At 47.2% G+C, this 22,577-nt stretch overlaps 1 protein-coding gene across 1 annotated transcript; it reads left to right on the forward strand.

Moving 5' to 3' along the window:
* Positions 1-10,846: 10,846 nt before the first annotated feature.
* Positions 10,847-22,030, forward strand: LIN28A (lin-28 homolog A). The gene is given in 5 exon segments (XM_002913305.4): positions 10,847-10,877; positions 11,339-11,523; positions 20,771-20,809; positions 20,811-20,956; positions 21,712-22,030. Coding segments are annotated over 5 exon segments (621 nt in total). The 3' UTR covers positions 21,932-22,030.
* The last annotated feature ends 547 nt before the right edge of the window (positions 22,031-22,577 follow it).

Raw genomic sequence — 22,577 nt, forward strand, 5'->3', positions numbered from 1 at the left:
TGCAGCAACCCTGTTTTCCAGCGTCTGGTGAGACAATGCATGGGAAAACACTTTGTGGTTGCAAAAGCATTGTACAAAGTAATGCACAGACAATGGAAAGAGGCTGAAGATCAAGCTGGGTAAATCTGGCTTTAGGCTACTTCTAGAGGAAGAGTGGGAAATCAACCAAAATTAAGGCATTGAGCCCCTAACAAATTTGCCCAAGGTCACAAAACTGGGGAAGGGTGGTACTGGGGTTTGAACAGAAAGCTTGATCCTAGAGTCTTTGCAGAAGAGGGAGGAGACTTGTTCTAAAGACAAGAGGTTAAAAGCTATAGAGATCAGCTTCAATTCAATGGAAGAAAGAACTGTCTAACAATCCAAACTATCGGGGATGGGCAAGGTTTCCAGAAGCTATAAGCTCCCTGTTGCTGGAGGTTTGCAATCTGAGTATAGAAAAAGGCTGGTGTCAAAGTGTTAGATTTGGGGTCTGGGAGAGCACTGGCCGATCTGCAAGGTCCCTTTTGGCTTGAGAATCTTGGAATCAAGGGTCCTGGGTCTCCATTCTCTTCCCCTCCGTACTCTCTCATTTAATAGAACAGCAGTGGGGGCATCTCTTCTTGACGGGCTGCTTGCATTCAGAAGAGGCCAGAGGGGGAAAAAGACTTCTTCTTCTCCTTCTCCTTTCCTTCTCCTCCTTCTCCTTCTCCTTCTCCTTCTCCTTCTCCTTCTCCTTCTCCTCTCCTTCTCCTTCTCCTCTCCTTCTCCTTCTCCTTCTCCTTCTCCTTCTCCTTCTCCTTCTCCTTCTCCTTCTCCTTCTTCTTCTTCTTCTAAGAAGATCAAAAGTTCCATGCTCTACCAACTGAGCCAGCCAGGTGCCTGAGAAAGGACAGAGTCTATGCATCTGTCCCTCTGTCATCTTTTCTCCACCATGGCCAAATCACAGGTTTCCAGTGGTGAGGAGAGGAAAGGGACAATCCCTTGCTGCCTGGAAGCCTTGATTTTGGAGTGGCTTATAGGAAGTGTGGTGTAGACTCAGATGTAATCATGAGAATGCGGTGTAGCCTAGTAATCAGAAGCAGAGATTGTGGCATCAGGCAGACTCAGGTGGGTCACTTACTGTTAGAGTCACCCTGAACAAATTGCTTAATTTCTGAATCTCTGCTTCCTCATCTTGAAAATGGAGACAATAGTTCCCACATCATGAGGTTGTTGGGGGATTCTATGAGCTAATGTAGGTTGTGATAGAGTGTCTGACACGTGGTAAACACTCATACATGTTAGCTCTTATTTTTTGTTGTTACTTGCTGGGAGAATATAAGGAAGTTATTCAAACAGTCTGAGCTCCAGTCTTCTCTTCTGTGAAATGGGGAGATAACACCTCTTTCACAGGGTAGTTGGAAGGGTCTATGCCCAGCACTAAGCAGAAGTTAACAAATGTTATTTTCCTCCTTACTTCAAAAGAGGGGAGTCAATGACACTTAGACACCTCTTGCCCTATTCTCACTCTGCAATTATCACAAATGCAGGAAGAGATCTCAGAGATCATAAATCTACTCTTCCTAGTTGATATATAAGGAAACTGAGGCCCAGAGATTTGCTCAAGGTCACTCGGGGAATTAGTGATAGAGCTAGGACTAGAACCCAGAACTTTCTTACCATACCATTCTCTCTCTCCTACTGACAAAATGTTGAATGAATGTGTGATTGAAGATTGAATGAAAGGAGAACAGGTCTCTCTGTATGTCTTCACAGGGCCGTAGAGGACTTGCCAATGTGGGAACCAAACTTTGAGATGGTTCCTCAAAAAAGTTGTTCACTTTCAATCGTCCTGGCTTTCATTTCTGCCGTGCCTTTCCTCTGGAATGCCTCCTTGGCTTTCAAAGTCCTGTACAAGGTCCAGTGCAATGCCACCTTCCCTGTGAAGCCTTCCATAACATATTATATGAGTAGGCTTTCATTTTTTCCACAGTGCATTATACATGCTTCTATTAGATATCCCAGCCACAATCTGATGGGACATAAATCTTTTATATATGTCCTTTCCACTAGTTTTCTCCCCACTAAACAGACAGGGAAACCAAATTTCAGAAAAGAATCCTGAATTTGAACCCCCATTCCCTGATTGAGAAGGTGATACTGGGAAACCTGGGTTTCTAGTTCTTGTTATTAACTAGCTACGGGACCTTGAACAAGTCACTTAGATTTTAGGTTTTGTTTCCACATTTACTAAATGGGCAGGAGGAAGACAAAGTCTGAAGATACTAATTTCCAAGCCTCTTCTAATGTAAATTACTGAATCTGAACTTGGATTCTAGAGTCAACCTACCTACCAGGGTTTGAATCCTGAGTCTATCACTTACTCCATGAGCATCACCAGGCTACTTTAACCCTTCTGTGCTCAGTTTCATCTTTAAATGGGAACAATAACCATGCCTACCTTACAAATTTGGTATGAGGATTAAATGAGATAATTTACATAAAGAACTCATCACAGTGTCTGGCACATGGTGAACCTTCAAAAAGCTTTAACTATCACAATGTTTATTCCACTGATAACTCTGGGTTCACAACCTCAGCATCCAGAAAAGTCATGTCCAACTTCAATGTCCTCAAAACAAGCCAAGTGTCTTTCTTCATTTTGCTAGGGGTAAGCACAGCAGAGTGGTAGAGTATGGCTTTGTAACCATCAAAAAATTAAGGGTAAAAAAACCCAACACACTTAGACTGACAGGTCCAGAAAATTTCCCTCCCATGGCCCCTTTCTTAGGCAGTTACTTGAGGATGTGCTCCTTAAGTGTGACCAAGAAAGAGGTTGACATGGGGTCCAGGAATCAGTGGCTCTAACCACTGTAGTGAAGGTGATAGAGTGACAGTCTGCCCAGAGAAGCATGCCCAGAGAACAACCAGGGAGGAAGGCCTCAGGAAAGAGGCTCTGGGAAAAATGAGGGCTAAGTGGAAAAGATAATGTGATGGATCCCTTGAAAATAATTGAGGATATTTCAATGACAAATATTGCAGGAAAGAAAGAAAGGTGGCTAGAAAGCCCAGGAAAAATAAAATGTGGTAAAGAAAAGAAATTTTGTGGGGCGCCTGGGTGGCACAGCGGTTAAGCGTCTGCCTTCGGCTCAGGGCGTGATCCTGGCGTTATGGGATCGAGCCCCACATCAGGCTCTTCCGCTATGAGCCTGCTTCTTCCTCTCCCATCCCCCTGCTTCTGTTCCCTCGCTGGCTGTCTCTATCTCTGTTGAATAAATAAATAAAATCTTTAAAAAAAAAAGAAATTTTGTGTATAACTTGGCAAGATGGTGAACATTTCCATAATCATAACAATATAAACATTGGTTACCAGTTTGGTTGAAAGTAGGTGATTTAACTGTACTAGGAAGAAGGGGAAAGGGGAGGCAGGTCCTGTAAGAGAGGTAAGTCCTCATCTACTGTAACAGGAAATTGATAATATCTAAAATTGATAAATCAAGGAATTGAAGTGCATGCATATTATTTAGAAATATGGAAATATACTCCAGAAAAAAAGCATTCAAAGACTGGTTGCTTCATGGGAGCAGAAAGGGTAGGGTAGGCTGGGGACTATTGTTTTTCATTATAATTCTTTCAATACTAATTGATTTTTTTAAACCTCATGCATTAATTATTTTAACTGTTTAAAAAAAAGTATAGAAGAAGAATATTGGAGTGAGAGAGATTTGGGACACACCCTTTGTGATGTGAGTCAAGGCAAATCACCTCCACTCACTAAGTCTCAGTTTCCTCTCCAGGGAAATGTGGGTCAGCTTAGGATGGTTGAGGACAGAAAGAGACAATATACACAAAGCCCTTAGTTCATGCCTGACATATAAGCAGCTCTCAATAAACACTACCTACAGAGTCAGGAAAGGTAGGTAAAAGGCCGAGGCTGAGGTAGTATCGGGAAAAGGACAGCATTTGGTTAGACACCCTGTCTCCTGCCTCCATGGTACATGATAATCATTGGACACATACAAATGGATACCAGGTGAATGACAGTTGCATGAGTTGTGACCCACGGGCCAGACTAGAGTCACAGTGAAGATCACTGAAAGGATCAGCAGCCATGAAGTAAATTATGGTTGGGCATGGCAAGTTCTACGCAACAGGACATCTGGTGAGTTACAGTCACTGGACAGTGGGCTGTAGCAGGCTCATCATTTCCTCCTCTTGCTTGTACCTTGTGGGGGATGTGTCAGAAGGAAAAGATTTAGAGGCTGTCAGGGTGAGGGTCAGAGGTCAGCTGGGGTCAGGAAGTCTATTTCACTGAGGTCACTCTCGTCTCCTTTCAATGTAATGAAGCCATTATTGGTGAAAGCAAGTGCCTGGCGTCCTGCTCTGTGAAGCAAGGCCCGCATGGGGAGCAGGACTGAAAGAAGGAAGGGGACTCCGTTGGCTCATCCTCCTTCTGCCAATTCAACAGGCGTAAGAGGTGAGAGGTACACAATCCCACTTGATGTAGGAAGCCCTAGTCCCTAGAGTGGGATGAAGATGACAGCATGGGTGAAAACAGATTGCTTCTCCCTGTAGTTAAGAATGAGGTCTCTCTCTTAATCTCTCTGTCTCTGTCTCTCTCTCATACACACACACACCATGCAATATTACTTTAGAATGTCAGAACTGGAAGAAACATTTTTTTTAAAGATTTTATTTATTTATTCGACAGAGATAGAGACAGCCAGCGAGAGAGGGAACACAAGCAGGGGGAGTGGGAGAGAAAGAAGCAGGCTCATAGCGGAGGAACCTGATATGGGGCTCGATCCCAGAACACCAGGATCACGCCCTGAGCCGAAAGCAGACACCCAACCACTGTGCTACCCAGGCGCCCCGAGGAAAAAACATTTTCTAACAACTAATCCAACTCTCTCATTTTACCCTTAAAGGGTTCTTGAGATAACAGAGGGAATTAACAGGCTTAAACTATATATATTATACATCTTACTTAGTTACTTGTTTATTGTCAGTCCCTCTCCTCTAGAATGTAAGTTCAACGACGGTAGGAATGTCATCTGTTGGGGCGCCTGGGTGGCACAGCGGTTAAGCATCTGCCTTCAGCTCAGGGCGTGATCCCGGAGTTATGGGATCGAGCCCCACATCAGGCTCCTCCGCGATGGGCCTGCTTCTTCCTCTCCCACTCCCCCTGCTTGTGTTCCCTCTCTCGCTGGCTGTCTCTATCTCTGTTAAATAAAAAAAAAAAAAAAAAAAAGGAATGTCATCTGTTTTATTCACGGACATATCAGCACTTTAAACAGTGTCACCTGACACACAATATATGCTCAATAAATATTTGTTAGGGGATTGAGTGAATGAACAGAAAAACTGCACACATCGTATTCCCTTCCTGATGAGTCACAGAGTATACTAAAGGCTTTAAAAAGTCCTGCATAGGAAATCTAGTTAATGTACCATTTTCCAAATATTTCACTATAGAAACTTTTTAAAAATAATAAGATGCAATAGCCATCCCATGGAACTGGTTTCCTGAAGGACACATTGTGGGAAATACTTTTCTCAAATGCACACCACCATTCACGTCAGCAGATGGTCAGGGCTTTAACTCCAAATCATCACCCTGGACCTTACCACAGAGATCTCAGAGCGTCTCAGAAATGGGAGTTGGATGTCGATGATTGCCCCACAAAAGATCTGCTTTGGCTCTGGCTAGCTCTTCGATTTACAAAGCCAAGGACTTTTGGAGAGGGTGATAAATAAAAATGACAGATGAGCTGTGGCTCAGGGAAGAGGAATCACAAGCTTGGATCATATTTATTAATCATATTGAATATATAGTCTTGCTCCACAGCCTTTTTGCTTGTACATATCTTGTTCTTCTCTGATAAAATAGGGACAGCACCAGATATAACTTACTAACTGTGGAAAGAATATGAGGTTTAGGGTCAAACAAGTGAGTTTACATTTGCTTCTGCCATATTAGCTGGGCTACATGAGGCAGGTTATATTGATTCATTGAGCTTCAGTTTCCTCTCCTACAAAGTGAGAATATTAATACCTATTACTCAGAGTTATTGACAGGCTTGAATGAGATGAGAAATGTGTTTTCTTCTTTTTTAAAAAATTTTTTTGGCTTTTAAAGTTTTTATTTTAATTCCAGTTAGTTAACATACAGTGTTATATGAATTTCAGATGTACAATATGGTAAAGAAATGTGCTTGTGCTCTTGATAAATAACAGTTGTTGTTATTACTCCCGGTCAGAATATAAGCGCCACGAAGACGGCATTTTTGTTTGTATTGTTTATTGATGTATTACCAACACTTAGAACAATGCCTTCCACATGGGAGTGCTCAACAAATATTTTTTAAATGTTGAATGAGTTATTACTAAGACCTCTTTCAGCTCTTCCTTTTATGAAGATATGAACCTACACAAGAGAAAATTGGCAAAATACTTTAAAGAATAGATGTTCTCTGTATTAATACAATACTTTGTCTAAAGAGCCCTTTTTCTTCCTACTTAGATATTATCATTCCCAGAAATACACGAGAAACTTGCAATACTTCTCTATATGAGGTCTTGCCTCCCTAACCAGACTGTAACGTGGAAGACAGGGAATCAAATGGATCCTTTTCTTTCTTTCTTTCTTTCTTTCTTTCTTTCTTTCTTTCTTTCTTTCTTTCTTTCTTTTTCTTTCTTTCTTTCTTTTCTTTCTTCTTTCTTTCTCTCTCTCTCTCTCTTTCTTTCTAAAGGAAACTCTACCCCCAACGTGGGGCTCAAACTCACAACCCCAAGNCTTTCTTTCTCTCTCTCTCTCTCTCTTTCTTTCTAAAGGAAACTCTACCCCCAACGTGGGGCTCAAACTCACAACCCCAAGATCAAGAGCTGCATGATCTACCAACTGAGCCACCCAGGTGCTGTGGGCATGTCTCTTCTATACTTTTTGGGGGTACATTTTTGGTCATCATACTACTCAGTACATATATCCAGCAAACCTGTGAGCTAACACATTGACTGGATCACAGTAGGTACCTAACAAGTCTTCACTGAGATAAGGACCTAAGAGAAGAAGGGTTTGGTCAGGAGATCCATCTCCCACATAGAATCAACCCACTGGGGATGAGGAGTCAATTATGTTGCGAGCCATATGTCCCTTCCTAAACCATCCTCTGCCTCTACATATGCAACATTATGAGGTCCTGAGCACCTCCTGGGTTACATTGTTTAGATTTGAGAAAGACAGTCCAGGAGAATAAATATTAGGACTACTATAATGATGTTTATTTTTTATTTTTTTAAAGATTTTATTTATTTATTTGAGAGAGAGAGAGAGACAGGCAGTGAGAGAGGGAACACAAGCAGGAGGAGTGGGGGAGGAAGAAGCAGGCTCCCTGCAGAGGAGCCTGATGTGGGGCTTGATCCCAGAATGCCAGGATCACGCCCTGAGCCGAAGGCAGACACTTAACGACTGAGCCACCCAGGTGCCCCTATAATGATGTTTATTATGTCAATTAAAGCCTATTCAGGAGACTCTTCTTGAGTGTCTTCTATGGGCCAGGCACTGTGCTAGGTACTGGTAGAGATGTGGGAGAAGATGCAGAAAGAAGTAACACATGAATAGCCCTAGTCTTAAGAAGCAAATGATCCAGCAGGTTCTGGTTCATAGAGACAATCATATGCACAATAGCTATAATAATAGTTGTAGTTTACATTATTAAAAACCACCAGAGACACAATAGCTATAATAATAGTTGTAGTCTACATTATTAAAAACCACCAGAGACACTATTTTAAAAAGCTTTACGTGTATGATCTAACTTTGTCCTCATAATAACTTTTTTAAAAAAGATTTTATTAATTTTTGGGAGGGAGAAAGAGAGAGTGAGAGAGAGAGAGAGAGAGAGAGAGAGAGAGAGAGAGACAGCGAGCATGAGCTGGGCAGAGAATCAGAGGGAGTAGCAGACTCCCCACCAAGCAGGGAGCCTGATGTGGTACTCAACCCCAGGACCCTGGGATCATGACCTGAGCCTAAGGCAGACCCCTAGCTTACTGAGCCACCCTGGTAACCTATCCTCATAATAACTCTAAGAGTTAAATATTCTCTTTATCCTCATTGGACAGAGGAGGAAACTGAGGCATAGAGAAATTAAGGAATTTGCTCCAGATCACAGAGCTGTGAAAGTAGACTCGACATTCAAACATGGGCAAGCTGACTCCAACACCTGTGCTCCTATTTTCCTATTAATTAGAAAATAATTTGAAAACAAAGATTTGTCTCTCTTCTACTTTGGTTTCCTTTGTTTTTGCTCATTTTGTTTTGTTTCTTCTGCTCTAGTTTCCTTTTTTTTTTTTTAAGAAGATCTTGGTTTTTTAAAGATTTTTTTGAGTAATCTCTACACCCAAAGTGGGGCTGGAACCCACAACCTGGAGATCAAGAGTAAGATGCTCTACCCACTGAGCCAGCCAGTGCCCCTACTCTGGTTTCCTTTGAATCACAAAACATTATCTCCTCTTTTCTCACCCTCTGTGGCCAAATGAATAGTTATATCCATTCTTCTGAAAGGGAGCTTGAGATACTTGCTCTGCTCTCACAGAATCGTACTGCTGGAAGTGCCCTCTTTTTGGCGTTCAAGAGAATCCCTTCACTTGTTTCAAGTGTGTCAGGGTCACCGAAGAGTTGAGAAGAATTAGGTTTTCTGGGGAGGACTTGGAGGTGGGAAGTCAAGAAGGCATACTCAAAGCTGGGAGCTGGGAGCCAGAAGAGCTTGGCTTTATTCAGCACCGTGGACAGGGCTCCTGGCGCTCTCAGGACCCTGGACAGAGAGGCCAGTCACGCTTGCTGAGGAAACAACTCTGATTAGAGAGAGGACCAAGCGCGACCAAACCGCTAAACTCTTTTTTCCTTCTTTTCAGCCAGACCTCAGTCACCTGCTCTTGGATCTTAAGAACAGAGATACAGGGAGTGCATATATTTTAAAGGCGCTAGTAACGAGGGGAGATAAGACTTTGAGGTGGGGAGGATTATATAAAAATGGCTTTGGCTGATCTACTTGGAAGAACTAAATTAAGGTTCTCAGTTGGGAATGGGGCATTGCTAATGATATTTGTTAATGATATGTATTTTTCAGGCTGAGTGGCAAAGGGCCACAGTTGTCCTCTTTATCACCCAAAGTCTTATCCGCCATCCCTTAACACGCAAGTTTTAGTCTCTTGAAGAGCATTCCATGTAGGAAAGAGAAAAAAATCTCTCCACAGCCCCTTGCTCTTCTCTCTTTCCCCTCCCTACCCCCACTCATTCCCTGTCTTTCTCAAATACACATGTGGGCGCGCCCGCGCACGCACACGCACACACACACACACACACACACACACAGGCTCAGGGTGAGAAGCGCGAGAGGTTCTGCACACTTGGTGGAGAAGACTGAATTCAGAGCAAGCGGATGCCCACGAAAGCAGGCTCTGTCTCTTTAAATGGGTTGTAGCAGTGGGGGAGGGGAACTGGCCGGAGCTGGCATTGTCCAGTTTGAACTGAGCACCGGAAGTGAAGGGGCAGGGCCAGGGCCGTGCACCGAGCCCCCGGCCATTGTCCATCTCCGACCAGGGCACTAGCCACCCCCTTGACCAACCCTCTTTATCTCTTAGAAGGGGAGGCTACCTCTTCAAGTAAGGAGATCCTTTACTCCAGTTCCCCCACCAACCCCACTCCATGGGGAGGGAAGCGCACTTTAGGATGGGACTCTGAAAGGAGGAGGGTCTGAGAATCCAAGAGTGTCCGGAGTACTGGAAGAAATGCTTCCATCCACCTACCCACCTAGTCCCTCTCCCAGCAACGGATAGGGACGCGATTGGGATGGGTACAGGATGAGGACAGCTGGAGGAGGGAGGAATACTCTTTGGGTTCCTCCTGCTCTCCCTGGAAGCACCACGTGGAGTCAATTTTAAACACAGATTTGGAAAGAAAGGATTTTTTACACAGAATCAATTAAGAGCACTTTGAGAGATCTAGAAAAACAGTCGAAACTCAGGCAGAGACATGCAATTGGTCAGAGACAGCCACTTGAGAGGCAGCGCCTTGGTCAGGACTGGAGATAGCCCTGCTGGGTCTCCAGCCTCCCCCCTGCTTCCCCATCCCAGGCTTCCTAATGTCCTGAACTCCAGGTCTATCTAAGCACACGGGGGTGGGGGGTGAGAGCGGGTCAGCGCCAAGCAGCCGGGTCAGCTCGGAGGCCTGAAGGGGAAGGGAGGGGGAGGGGCGCTCAAAAGCTGGGGGAGGGGGAGGGCTCATCCATTTCTCCCTTGACAGGTGGTTTGAGTCTCTGATTGGCCAGCGCTCCCAGGCTCACACCTCCCTCCCCCAACTCTCTGGAATGTATAATTATCTGCGCGGGGGGTGGGGGTTGTGTGTGTGGGAGCAGTCACATGGTTTTAGAACTACGCCCCCCCAAGCCCCCCACCTGTATGCTGCTTTGGGGGGCCCCCACTAAGTTGTTAAAGTACAGGATCCCAAATCCCGGGGTACTGAAGACTTCTAGGGCTGACGGCCCCCATATCCAGATGTGTGTGGGGAGGGGGTGTCAAACCTCAAGGTTCTGAGAAGGGACACCCCAGAGGTGTCAGAGACCACAGCGATGGGGGAGGGCCGGAGCTGGAGCCAGAGGGAAAGGGAGGGGAAAGAAGAGGGAGGGGAGGGGAGGGGGCTGCCCGCGGGGGGTTGGGTCATTGTCTTTTAGAATTTGGGAGCCTTTGAAAAGCCGTGGGCCCTCCCACCGCTATTGTGCTGGGGAAGATGTAGCAGCCTCTTCTCCGAGCCACCCCTTTGCCTCCGGACTTCTCTGGGGCCAGCAGCCACCCGACCAGGGGCCCGGGGCAGCGGGCTCAGCCGACTACCATGGGCTCTGTGTCAAACCAGCAGTTTGCAGGTTCGAGCTCGGGACTTACTGGGGACACCTTAGGCTTCACGGGCGCCCAGGAGCCGCTAAAAGGGAGGTGGGGAAATGTCCCCCAGACTGGCCGAAGGACCCTAAGTCTGTGCGGCCTCCTGCTTCAGGGCCATTTCTGGACCAAGGAACCCTGGTGTCCCAGTGGCGTGCACGCCGAGGCTACGGGGGCGGGGGGAGAGAAGAGGAGGGGCCAGTCCGGCCATCTGTCCCCGGGCAGCGTGTTGTGGAAAGAGGAGCAAAACTTTTGGGGCAACACTGGTTTCAGTGTAAGCTTGGGGAGCGCGGGAGGCGGCCAGGACATGTCTTTCCTCGCCAGGCGCTTGGTAGCTGCAGCCACCTGGGTGCCCATCCGCGGGCGGGACACTCTGGTCTCCCTGCTGGGTCTCGAGAGTACCCTCCAATTCCGTGGCCCCCCAGTTGAGCGCCCTCCCAACCTCCAGGTGGCTGCGCCAAGGCGCCGGAGGAGGCGCCGGAGGACGCCGCTCGGGCGGCAGAGGAGCCGCAGCTGCTGCACGGTGCCGGCATCTGTAAGTGGTTCAACGTGCGCATGGGGTTCGGCTTCCTGTCCATGACCGCCCGCGCCGGGGTCGCGCTTGACCCCCCGGTGGACGTCTTTGTGCACCAGGTGAGACCGATTCTGGGAACTTTGACGGGGGAAGGGGATGTTGGCGCGCATATTCGAGGTTGGGCGGACGACTCGGCTGTTGGATTGAGGGAGATCGCGGGCCCTCATTGTGCGCTCCCATCTGTGCCGTGGCACCCCAGTTCTGAGTCCCCATTAACTCCAGCAGGACGGGGGGGTGCAGGGTCTTATTAGCACCCCCAACCCTTCCCGGAACCCCTCTGGCTTGCCACGTGTCTGTTACCTCTTTCCCCTGGGAAGGGGGCAGGGGGCAGGGAGGTGACCCCATGTGGCAGAAACTAAGGTTGTATTGTGCTTGCCGGTGGGGGGAGGGCGAGCAGGCCGGCCAGGGAAGCACATGCCCGTTCAGAGCAGGGCCCTGAGCGCCCAGCGTCTTTCACTAACGTGTGAATGGAGCTCCCTGGCGGGAGAGAGGCAGGCAAACCGCTCCGGGATCAAACAGGGGTAAAGCTGAGAAGTCAGCCGGGTCTCCTCACCCAGGTGGTCACCCAAAACTCAAGCCCGGGGGCCTGAGTGAGTTTGGCAGATCCTTGAAGAATCTGGGGGCCTGAACCCTCTTCCAGAGTACCCATCTCAGGCACATAATGAACCTAGTGGGCTTTGGCTGTGGAGTTCTACCAGGAAGGAAAACTAAGGAGTCCAGGCCTTAGATTCCTAGTCCAGGCTGGGAGGGAGTTAGGTCACAACCCCAAGTTCTCAGTTAAAGCAAGTCAGCCCAGTGGGGGTGAAATTCAGTGTCGCGGGGCAGGGGGTGGAGGGAGGCTAGCCTCTGGACCTATTCTCTGCTTGGCATTTATGGCCCCAGACGGCCCTTGATTGCTGTCCTAACATTCCAGCCTCGAACAAGGAGCCAGAGACTTCAGGTTTCCCTCCTCCCCAGCTTCCTCTTCCTCTCACCCCCTCCTGAATATCTTAGAAGTGTTCCGGTGGTCCTGGCACACCAGTCACCCATAACAACCACGCAAAGGAACTTGCTCCTTGCGTCCTTTCCACCTTTGGAGGTTTGGTGTGGGACCTGGAAGGGAGAAATGGAGCATCTCAGGTCCAGTGGGTTGACACCCAGGCCGGGCAGGGAGGGGTTACTTCGGAGAGGTTGGCTCTAGGAGCCTTGGGGGAGGGGAAAGGAGGATGTGGGGATTAAGGGTTGGAGCCTGAGGGATGGTATTCTGGAGGGGGAGGGGTGGAGAAGGGTGATCCTGGGTGGACTGGTGGGAGGCTGCAGGGAAGTCTCCAGAGCATGGCCTTCAGCGAGGATGCAAGAGTGGGGAGATAGGGGATGCAGGGAGCCAGTTCATGTTGGGTACTGGGGCGGGGGGGGGGGGGGCNTGCTTAGCCACCTCCTGGCCGGGTCCTGTATCTCCTCCCACCCTTATCCCCCCCATCCAACAACTAGTTTTGGCTTTGCCCCCCCCCCCGTCTCATTTACATATGTGAATGATAACCCACAGGAAGTAATTGTGGGAGAATGAAGGGAATTGGCCTCTTTAGATCTATTAAATCACTTTATTACAGGAACCAGCTTTGAATGGCCCTCCTCAGCGGGGTAGCCAGCTCTCCCACTTTCCCATTTATCTGATCACAAAGAGATTAAAATCTCTTGGTCTGGAGATGGACTGGACAGCTTCCCCAATTTTGGGAGGCTTGGAATAAAAGAGACCCAGTATTTTCTTGCCTCCCTTCTGAAGGCTGCTAAATAGGGGCTGGGAAAATGTAGTACCTTCGGATAGTTGGTGCTACCCAAATCCCAAGGAAGGTTTTCCTGAACAAATGAATCTGTGCCCCAGTCCACTTAACATTGGGATCAGACGCAATTGGAAGATACTCGGTGGCCCAGAGGAAAGCAGGGACCTTCAGGTTTGGGGGAGTGGAGCCTGCCCCACGCTCCTTCATATGGGTTATTTGGGAGATCATCTGGACTTCAGGGTTTTGGAATGTCCAGGGACATGCCACCGTTGAGTAAGTTATCAAGAGGGAGTTGAGCAGGGAGAAGGAATCAAGAGTTTGTCTCCCAAACGCCCTCCACCAACAGTCACAGAGGACAATGACTGGAAATTCCCCGAGCCTTACCTGCTAGGGATAGCATGTTGCCGGGGCTTGGGCTGATTCTCAAACCTTACAGCAGCAGTACACCGATGATTACAGCCCCTGCACTTGAGAAATCTGAACTCTCTCTTTGAGGATCAAATGTAGATGCAGGATGATCCCTAAAAATCCTTCTAGGGAAGGAGTATGTTCCCAAAGTCTGTGTGTGTGGGGGAGTGTTATAAGGCAGCTCTCTTTAAGAAGAAAACCTCCCCTTCTTTACCTGCTGGTGGTGGGTACCCTGGAGCCTGAGGTGGTGAGAAGGATAATTGTCCTGATAAACAGCTGCCAGGGAAGAGGGTCAGGAAGCCCCTTTCTAAGCAAAGAGGAAAAGCAATTTAACATTTCCTTTCCAAGGTTGGGCTTCTTTGGTTCCCAACACTATTCACTACTGTCCTTGTGTTCCCTCCCAAAACACTTCATGCCCCCTCAGGAGTTGATGAGTAGGAAAGAAAACCTACCCTTACCCTTAAAAAGCTGAAGAGATTTCTCTGAACAACCCTTTTATTCAGCCACAGATCTTTAGGTCTAGAACTCTCTGCTTGTCCTTGGGGTTAGGAGAATTTAAGAATCATAATATTGTCAGATGGCCAGCCCTTAAATCAAGGTTTCTCAGCCTCAACACTGTTGACATTTTTTGAGAAGGATAGCTCTTTTTTCAGGGCATCCCTTGGTTGTGACAACCAGAAATGTCTCCAGACATTGCTAAATGCCCCTCTGGGAGGCAGAATCCCCCTCAGTCGAGAAATAGTTATACAGAGAAAGCAGGAGCAAGAAAGCACCAAATTGTTTCCCGAAGATTGACCAAGAATTTTGAAGTCTTCATAGCCATTTTTAGAGTTTTGGCTTAACTCATGTTTCCTGTGGCTCAACTCCCGAACCCCAAAATTTGTAGAAATTTGAGAACAAGAAAAGGCTCCCTCCTTATTCTACCGCTGCTCAGAACTTAAGTATGTTTAAGATGGCTTTCTAGCTAGAAAGTGGTATTGGAAGGCCTCGAGGCAAAAGAGCCCAAATCTGGCTAAGGGACAAGTTTGGTTTAGGAGAAAAAAATCTCAATACTGAGGAACTGTTAACAGCTGAAGCCACGTGGCTTGCTTTTTCTGCAAAGGATGAGTGGGAGAGCAACCTCAGGCAGGGTCTGGATTAGGAGGACTCTTGGGTGTTGGGGGCGGGGAGGGAGGAATGTAAAGAGGTCTTTCCCACCTGATTTATAACTTGACTTGTGCCTCTGCTTACTCATACCTAGTTAGTGATGTGCTTGATCTCTCCTCTAACCTACAAGCCCTTCTGAAGAACAGAACTAGTGGTCTGATTAGTTTCTTCCTGGTCCGTACTTGGTGGGCTGAAGGAGTGAATGTGAACAAGGAGCTCCTGAATCAGGAGGACATTAACAGTTTGGGGTCCTTGTCAGCAGAGGTCTTTCTCCAGAGAAAAAGATAGGAGATAAGGGAGGGAATGTTAGCTGGTAACTGCTCTTTCCCGTCTGTAGCTGGTAACTGCTCTTTCCCGTCTGATGTCTAAAATAGGGCTGGGCTCTTAGACGCACCGTGAAAAGTTTGTGGCTTGAATGTCACAGTGTCAAGACGATCCTCTAGTTTTTGCTTATGTACTGGAAGCCACAGGTTTGGTCGTTCATTAGTTTTTCATCTTAACAGGACAAATCAGATTTTAAAAAGTAAGTGAGTCACCCTGATTTTCAGAAAGTTGGTAGAGGTTAGTTTGAGCATTATGGGATCTTCTTGGGTCTTTCTCTTTCTGAAGAGACAGGCTTTCTAGACAGTGTCCCAGGTAAAGCCTGTGCCAACATCCTGAGTGAGCTTTCAATGTGAGAAACTTGTCACCTTCAGCTGGTGACACAACCAGCTGCCTGCCTGGTAACTGGCTCTTAGTGACTTTCCCCAGGGCAAGGTTGTTTCTTGAACATTCCTAATCAAACTACCTTACTAGAATTGCTTGTTTTTGGTGGTGGTGGTGGGGGCAACTGCTGTAGGCAAAGCCTCCACCCTCCTTTCTTCCTGCCAGGCATGAGTAACAATCACTATCTATATGGAGTCTGGGGTCAGGCTGTGTGGGGGAGGAGAACATTTTCAGGAATAGTACATAATTTGTACAGACTCATTTCAAATGATCTCAGCTTGGAGTTATTTAATTCAGACAGGAACTCAAAGTCCAAGAAGAGTTAAGTGGCTTTTGTAAACCAGCGAGAGTGCCAGAAAACTGGGTTTCTGGCTTAAAACTCCAGCACCCTTTCTTCTGCACCCCTTAAGTGGGTGCGGGCCCTGGTGAGACATCAGCTCCCTATCCTTGAAAGTTTGGTCCCCTTGAAACACCTTCCTGAGGACAGGAGATTCCTGCCCTGAAGAGCTGAGGAGAGAAAACTAGCTCCTTCAGTCTCCTGCGGGCTGCTTTTAGTGCAGACAGGCTGCTGAGCAGCACCATCTGGTGGAGAACTCCAGGCAGGAGCTGGGGTCCTGGCTGCCTCTTAGCAGAGGTGCCGTGGGGGCTTTTCTGTCTCTGGTTCTGGACAGATCTCTTCGTTCAACCCTCCCTGCGACATCATCAAATAAACTGCTTCTGGTAGAACCAGTTGGTTTCCTAGCCCTTACCAAACCCTACTTCAGGAATGAAGCTCAGGTAGGACTGTGATGACACCTCAGGACTGAGTCATTTCTTTCATCTGCTTCCTTTACTTATATGCGGCTGTCGGAAAGTTCTAGAATAAATGTGATTTGCATTATATTGCACAGCACTGGCTGGAGGGTCAGGCTAGCTGCAATCAGAGCATCTCTGGCTCCCTGAATTTGGATGAGGTGCTTCCCTTCTCTGCTTCCCTGACCTTCCCTGTAGCATGGGGTCATAATAAGGCCTCCTTGGCAGGCTTGGTAGAAGGGGTGAATGTTTAGAGCTCTCCTTAGCCTCTAGTAAGCATGGGTAAAAATCAGCAACTTCGGATAGTGGAGAACTTGGTTTATTCCACAAATGTGTGTGTACTACTAGGTGTCTGGCACAGAGGGGATAGACATGCACTAGACAGTCTTGAGCTGGCATGGCCCTGGGTGTTGCAGAAAAACCAGGAACTCAAACTTGGATCCCTGAGACCAAAGCAAGTTTCCCTGAAATTCTGCCTGCCACTTCTGTAGAAAGGAGCAGTGTGACTGACAGTGGGCCTTGTTGGAGCTGGTTATCGTGAAGTCTGATACCCTGCTTTTACAAATGATTAAAAAAACCCATGTCTGTCCAACTGTCATAGAGCAGGTTCTGGGGAAACTCAAATGTTTGTGTGCTTTTTGACTCCATCACATTCTCTGAGTGACCCCTCAGCTCCTTTTATATAAACTGCTGAAGCCACAGATTGATGCTGGGATGGAGTATTTGATGAGGGGAAGGTCAGTGGAGACAGTGGTGAGGTATTAAGAAGGAAGCAGAGGGTCCAAATATTGAACTGGCCTGAGACCTTCCCTGCCATGCAAAAGAGGAAATGCCTCCTGTAACTTTTCTGTCTGGTTGAATGCCATCCTCCCCTGCACAGTGGGCCCCCTGTGGGCTGGCCACCCTCCTGCCTTGAACAAGCTAGGTAAGGAAGATGGGAAGGAAGCCTGCCTCCCCCACTAACCTTTAAAATAATTTATCGGAATAAATAACCCTCGTGTGGGTTCCTGCATAAAGAATTTGACCAAAGGTAACGGGTTGGGGGGCCATTGGTCCTGTGTAGTCCCATCCTGGGAGGGTTGGGATTGGCAGGTCAGGGAGAAGGAAGGATGGCTGCTGGTGGTGACTTGGGCAGACCCAGCAGGCTTGACTGGGGAAGAAAGGTGTCTCTAACCGTTTCTCTCCGTGACCATAACCCCAACATGGAGAGGAAGGTACTGATGAATGTGGTGAATGTGGGGTCGGGGGGGAGTCGGGGGAAGCCACAGCCTCTGGAACTCCAGGAATCTGACCACCAGAACCAACCAGTGTCAACTCTTTGTTTCCTGGGGCTGGGCTCTATTGGGGGAGCTCAAGCCTTGCCCCTCCCCCCCAGGCCTTTTCTTTTTGGAGGGGATGGGGAGAGGGGCGGGGCCCTGCTTTGTGTGTGGTTGGGGGTGGGGTGGGGGTGGTAGCAAGAATTTCAGGCTCCTTTCTGATGCAGGCCCTGTGAGGCCAGCTCCGTGGGGCTGCACGGTGATTACCTAGCTGATAAGAGAGGAATTCAAACTATGTGTTGTAGAAAGGGGCGGGGTGGGGGGCAGGGAGCCACCCCTGGAGACCACCAGTCTAAATCTCGACCAGCTATATAGTAAGGTGCCTGCAGGGCTTATTTTGTTTTAACTTCTGAGAGTCTTAAATAGACCTCAGGTCCTCCAGCGATGGAGTGGGTGACCTGAGAGGACCAGTTTCACGTTGCCCCCACTGGTATTGTCTTGTTCTCCCAGGAAGCCTAGGAGGTGTAGATGGGTATTTTTTTTCCTGAGGTTCCACAGTTATAAAAACCGGAGTTAACATTTTGAGGCTCTTGACACTTGGTTCTCACTGTTACCCTGCCCTGATCCAGTCTGAAGGGATTGATGGTAATTGCCACTCACCGAGGATTTATGTGTGGTGGGCTGTGTTAACTACTTTTCATGCATAAAACCTCATAGCTCCTCCATAAAATTAATATTTGCTCCATTTGATAGGTCAGTGCAGAAAGGAGGGAACAACAGGCGCTCAGACTCCAAACCCTTGTTCTTAATCACTTATCTGCTTAATCACAGCTGGAATTGGAAGGGTTCCAGCCCACTAGGCAGATGGGATGACCTGGGATTGTACCTCCTGACCGACTGGCTTGTCCCAGACCAGAAAGAAACAAGTCAAATGGAACTTCAAATCAGGGTGGTTTCTCTTAAACAGGAAAGGGGAAAGAGCCCTTCACCTTTCTGCAGTGTTTTTATTTCCTGCTTTAACACTCTGGCCCTTCCCTCCCATCAACATTGGGGGAGGGGAGCGGTCCTCCGCCCAGGCTGTTCCTGTGAGAAGGAAAGGGAGAGGCTATTCCTATGATGGAACCGGGGGACAAAAGCTACAGATAGATACGTGAACTTTTAGCTGAACACATTCTTGATGTTTCCATGCCCACATAATCTTCATTAGAGGCTTAGGTGGGTAACTTACCTGTTACCCCATTCTCTGAAGGAGCTGAGGGCCAGAAGTGAAGGATTGACTGAGGTCATGCATTTCATGAACTACCATGTCTGGCACTCAAGCTTAGGCTCTTAACCAGTGATCTCAATGGGATCTTGGTCTTCTCAATGCCATCTGAGTTAAAATAATGTAAATGATGGAGAAATTGGGGATCCCATCTGGCTAAAGAGCATGTTGCACCTAAGACCTAAGTTACAGTTTGAAATATTCCTCCTACCAACCACTGCCTGCATAATATAATAATGTGCCTTATTCATAGTCCCTCAAGCCATGACTGGGTACGCAGTGATCCCTTTTGCTTCCCAGAACCCTGTTTTCTATGACCACACTTTGTTGACCTTTGACACACTCTCTGGATGTTTGACTATAATGGAGTAAGCTATAATGAAGTCTATTCTTCTGGGGAGGGTATGGGAGAGGCTGTCACCTCCACTAATGTGTTGCCGTTGATGTGTTAAGTAGCAAAGGTAGACTAGGCTGTGAGCTTTAACCCTGGGTTCTTCTGACCCTGTTACTGCCGCTCAGCTAGCTGTGACAGCCCCCATTTTCTTGGGAAGGCTGCCGGGTAAGTGTCAATATTTTTAAATTTTGGTACAAACGTGGTGTTTTAATGGGATTGTTCCAAACGTTCTAGATCTTTATTTCCTTCACCAGTAGTACCTGGTCATCTTTCTAAGTCAGATAATCCAGATTGACCTCTTGGTTCATTGGTTCATTCAAAAATGTGTTAGGCATTATTTTCTGTGATTTGTTTTTCTTACTGATTTATAGACACTTTTTATAGTTTTATCAGTCTATCTGTCTTGACTTTTACAGGATTTTTTTAACATTTTGATAGTTAAACACTCTGGAATGTATTTCGCATATATTTCATAAAAAGTATAGAAGTCTGGCTTGCTATCCAAAATGGATAGCTAATTTTCTCAACAGTTTTGAACTGTTTTCCTCACCTGTTGATTTCTGAATATATACTTGGATTTCCTAATGGACTTTCCCTTATAAACCTACTGATCCATCTGCTTGTGTCATACTGTCTTTTTCCTTCACCTTGCAGTAGTATTACTGTGATAGAATTCCAAACTTGGAAGAAGTTTGCAAGAATAATACTAGGAACTCCCCATATGACCTTTACCCCAAAACTCCCATAGGACTTTTATCCAGATTTGGCAGTGCTTAATATTCTGTCTTGTTTGTCTTGTCATTCTTCATTGTACAGATACTGTTTTGTCTCCTTAATCATAAGTTACAGACATCAAGCACTTTTATTGCTAAATATTTTAGTATGTGTTTTCGAAACTAGGGTCATTCTCTTTCACAGTCTCAGTAGAAAGATCAAAAAACATTTATCTGTATTCCATATTAAATTTTGTGAGTTGTCCTAATGGTTTTTTCCCTGTCCCAGGACCCAATCCAGGAGCATGCATTGCGCTTAATTGTTCAGTTTCTGTACTTATTCACACTTTGTTTTTCATGACCTCAACATTTTTAAAGTGTACAAGGCTGTTATATTTTACGATTTTATATTTGTTGATTTCCCTTCCTCCCTCCCTTCCCCTCCCTCCCTTTCTTCCTTTCCTTTTCCTTCCTTCCTTCCTTCTCTACACCCATCGTGGGGCTTGAACTTATGACCCCAAGATGAAGAGCCGCACACTCCACCCATCGAGCCAGCCAGGTGCCCCTATTTGTTGATTTCTTAAGAATGCTAAGTTTTAAGAATTGTCCATCTGTTCTATTTTAGTTTAAACGAGAATAGCTACCAAAAATATTACGGCATCTGTTCATGTAATGATTGTTTTTTATTAATGTAACATGGGTCCCTTGTTCTTAATTGTGGTGGCTCTTCGAGTTGATAGGGTCTTTACTGATAACATGGAAGCCGTATCACACTTGTTCTTCATAACTTGCAAGAATGCGTGTATGCCGTTTTTTGGTTGTAAGAATGGAGACTAACATTAAAATCTCCCATGTTTCCCTTCCCCAGAGCAAGCTGCACATGGAGGGCTTCCGGAGCCTGAAGGAGGGGTGAGGCAGTGGAGTTCACCTTTAAGAAGTCGGCTAAGGGCCTAGAATCTATCAGGGTCACCGGCCCTGGTGGGGTGTTTTGTATTGGGAGTGAGAGGCGGCCCAAAGGGAAGAATACACAGAAGCGCAGATCAAAAGGAGACAGGTATGAAGGCGGCTTGGAGGGGGGAGGCTCTCCCGATCTAGCCCCTTTCGTGGACCGGGTTGCCAGAGACAAAAAGCACCCGTGGTCCCTGGGAACCTCTGGGTGTTCAGGGTTTCTGCCTTAGGATGGGGAGATGGGGAAAGGGCTGTGGGTGAGAAGGGCACTTGATGACCTAGGTCTTCTCGTGACAAGTAATTCTGCCCTGTGAGCTCTTGCCTGCATCGCTAGTTAGGAGTAGTGATGCCAGCCTCACATGATTATTTTAGAAGCAAAGGCGACTACGAATGTCAAAGTCTTAAGTGATACAGACAAACTGGTGTAAGTACCCGTTGCTTCTCCACTAGGTCTCCCAAGTGGCAGGTTTCTTTTGTCTTCACTGTGTCCTGGAGCAGATCATATAGTCTGACTCCTTTAATTTTCTCTATTTTTAGTGAATGACAGGTGCCGTTTCTTAAGGGTATGGTAGCATCTTACCTATCTCCCAAATTGCAGTTCCCAGTTGGCGTCCATGATGTCCATTCTTGATATTTCAGGATTTTCAGGTTGACCTGAATCTGAAGATACCATCTAGACAATTACAGATTTGGGAAGAACTTAGCCGTCGTGGTCCAGTCTTCCTTTTCTTTCTAAGTGGGGAAATTTGTTTCCGGGAAGGGGAGTGAGTACAGTAACTGGCCAGAGCCCAGGTGGCCTCACTCAGAGGAAGGCTTGTGCTCTCGCGCCTTTCTCAACTTGACCACGCTGCTCTGTCCTAGGTGCTACAACTGTGGAGGTCTAGACCACCATGCCAAGGAGTGCAAGCTGCCACCCCAGCCCAAGAAGTGCCACTTCTGCCAGAGCATCAGCCATATGGTGGCCTCGTGTCCCCTGAAGGCCCAGCAGGCCCCCAGCTCACAGGGAAAGCCAACCTACTTTCGGGAGGAAGAAGAAGAAGAGATCCATAGCCCTGCCCTGCTCCCAGAGGCCCAGAATTGAGCTACAGCGGGTGGGGGCAATTCTTCTGCGATCAGGAAGTTTTTGAGGAGCAGGCATCAATCGGCAGAGTGGAGAAAGTGGGGACAGGGTGGGTAGGGGGCAGCTGGCTCTGCCATGTGTCTCAGGCCGGGGTCCACAGCATCACCCCCTCTTCCCTCTTGGCACAGGGTAGGGGGGAAGGGGTGACGCCAATGAACTCCAACCGTGCTCTATCCAAATGCTCTGGAGGGTTCTGGAGGAAATTCCTCCCTGTGTGCTTCATCTGAGTCTCCGCCCCCAGATCTCCAGCTTTTGAAAGTGGCCTGGAGAGGGCAATTGTTTTCCTTTCAAAGAAGGATATATAATAATAATTGTTCCCATGCCAGAATGTAGAGATTAAGCATGAGACCAGATTGATGGGCCCAACCCACGAACCACTATATTCTGTGGGAGGGAGTCTCTCAGGGGTAAGGCAGAGTTTTTCCACATCTTGTCTCATAACGCGCTGTTGGGATATAGGGTGCTGAGGGCTGTCTCAAGCAGTGGGTTGTGACAGTAGCCACAGGATTGTTGGGGGAACAGCTGCAGACCTGCTGTTCCTAAGCTTGACTCCCACCCCATTCTGGGCCAATAGAATTTTATTTATTTGCTCCCGTGGATAAGCGCA

Source organism: Ailuropoda melanoleuca, chromosome 2 (assembly GCF_002007445.2).
Source record: "Ailuropoda melanoleuca isolate Jingjing chromosome 2, ASM200744v2, whole genome shotgun sequence".
In the NCBI taxonomy this organism is placed as follows: Eukaryota; Metazoa; Chordata; class Mammalia; order Carnivora; family Ursidae; genus Ailuropoda; species Ailuropoda melanoleuca.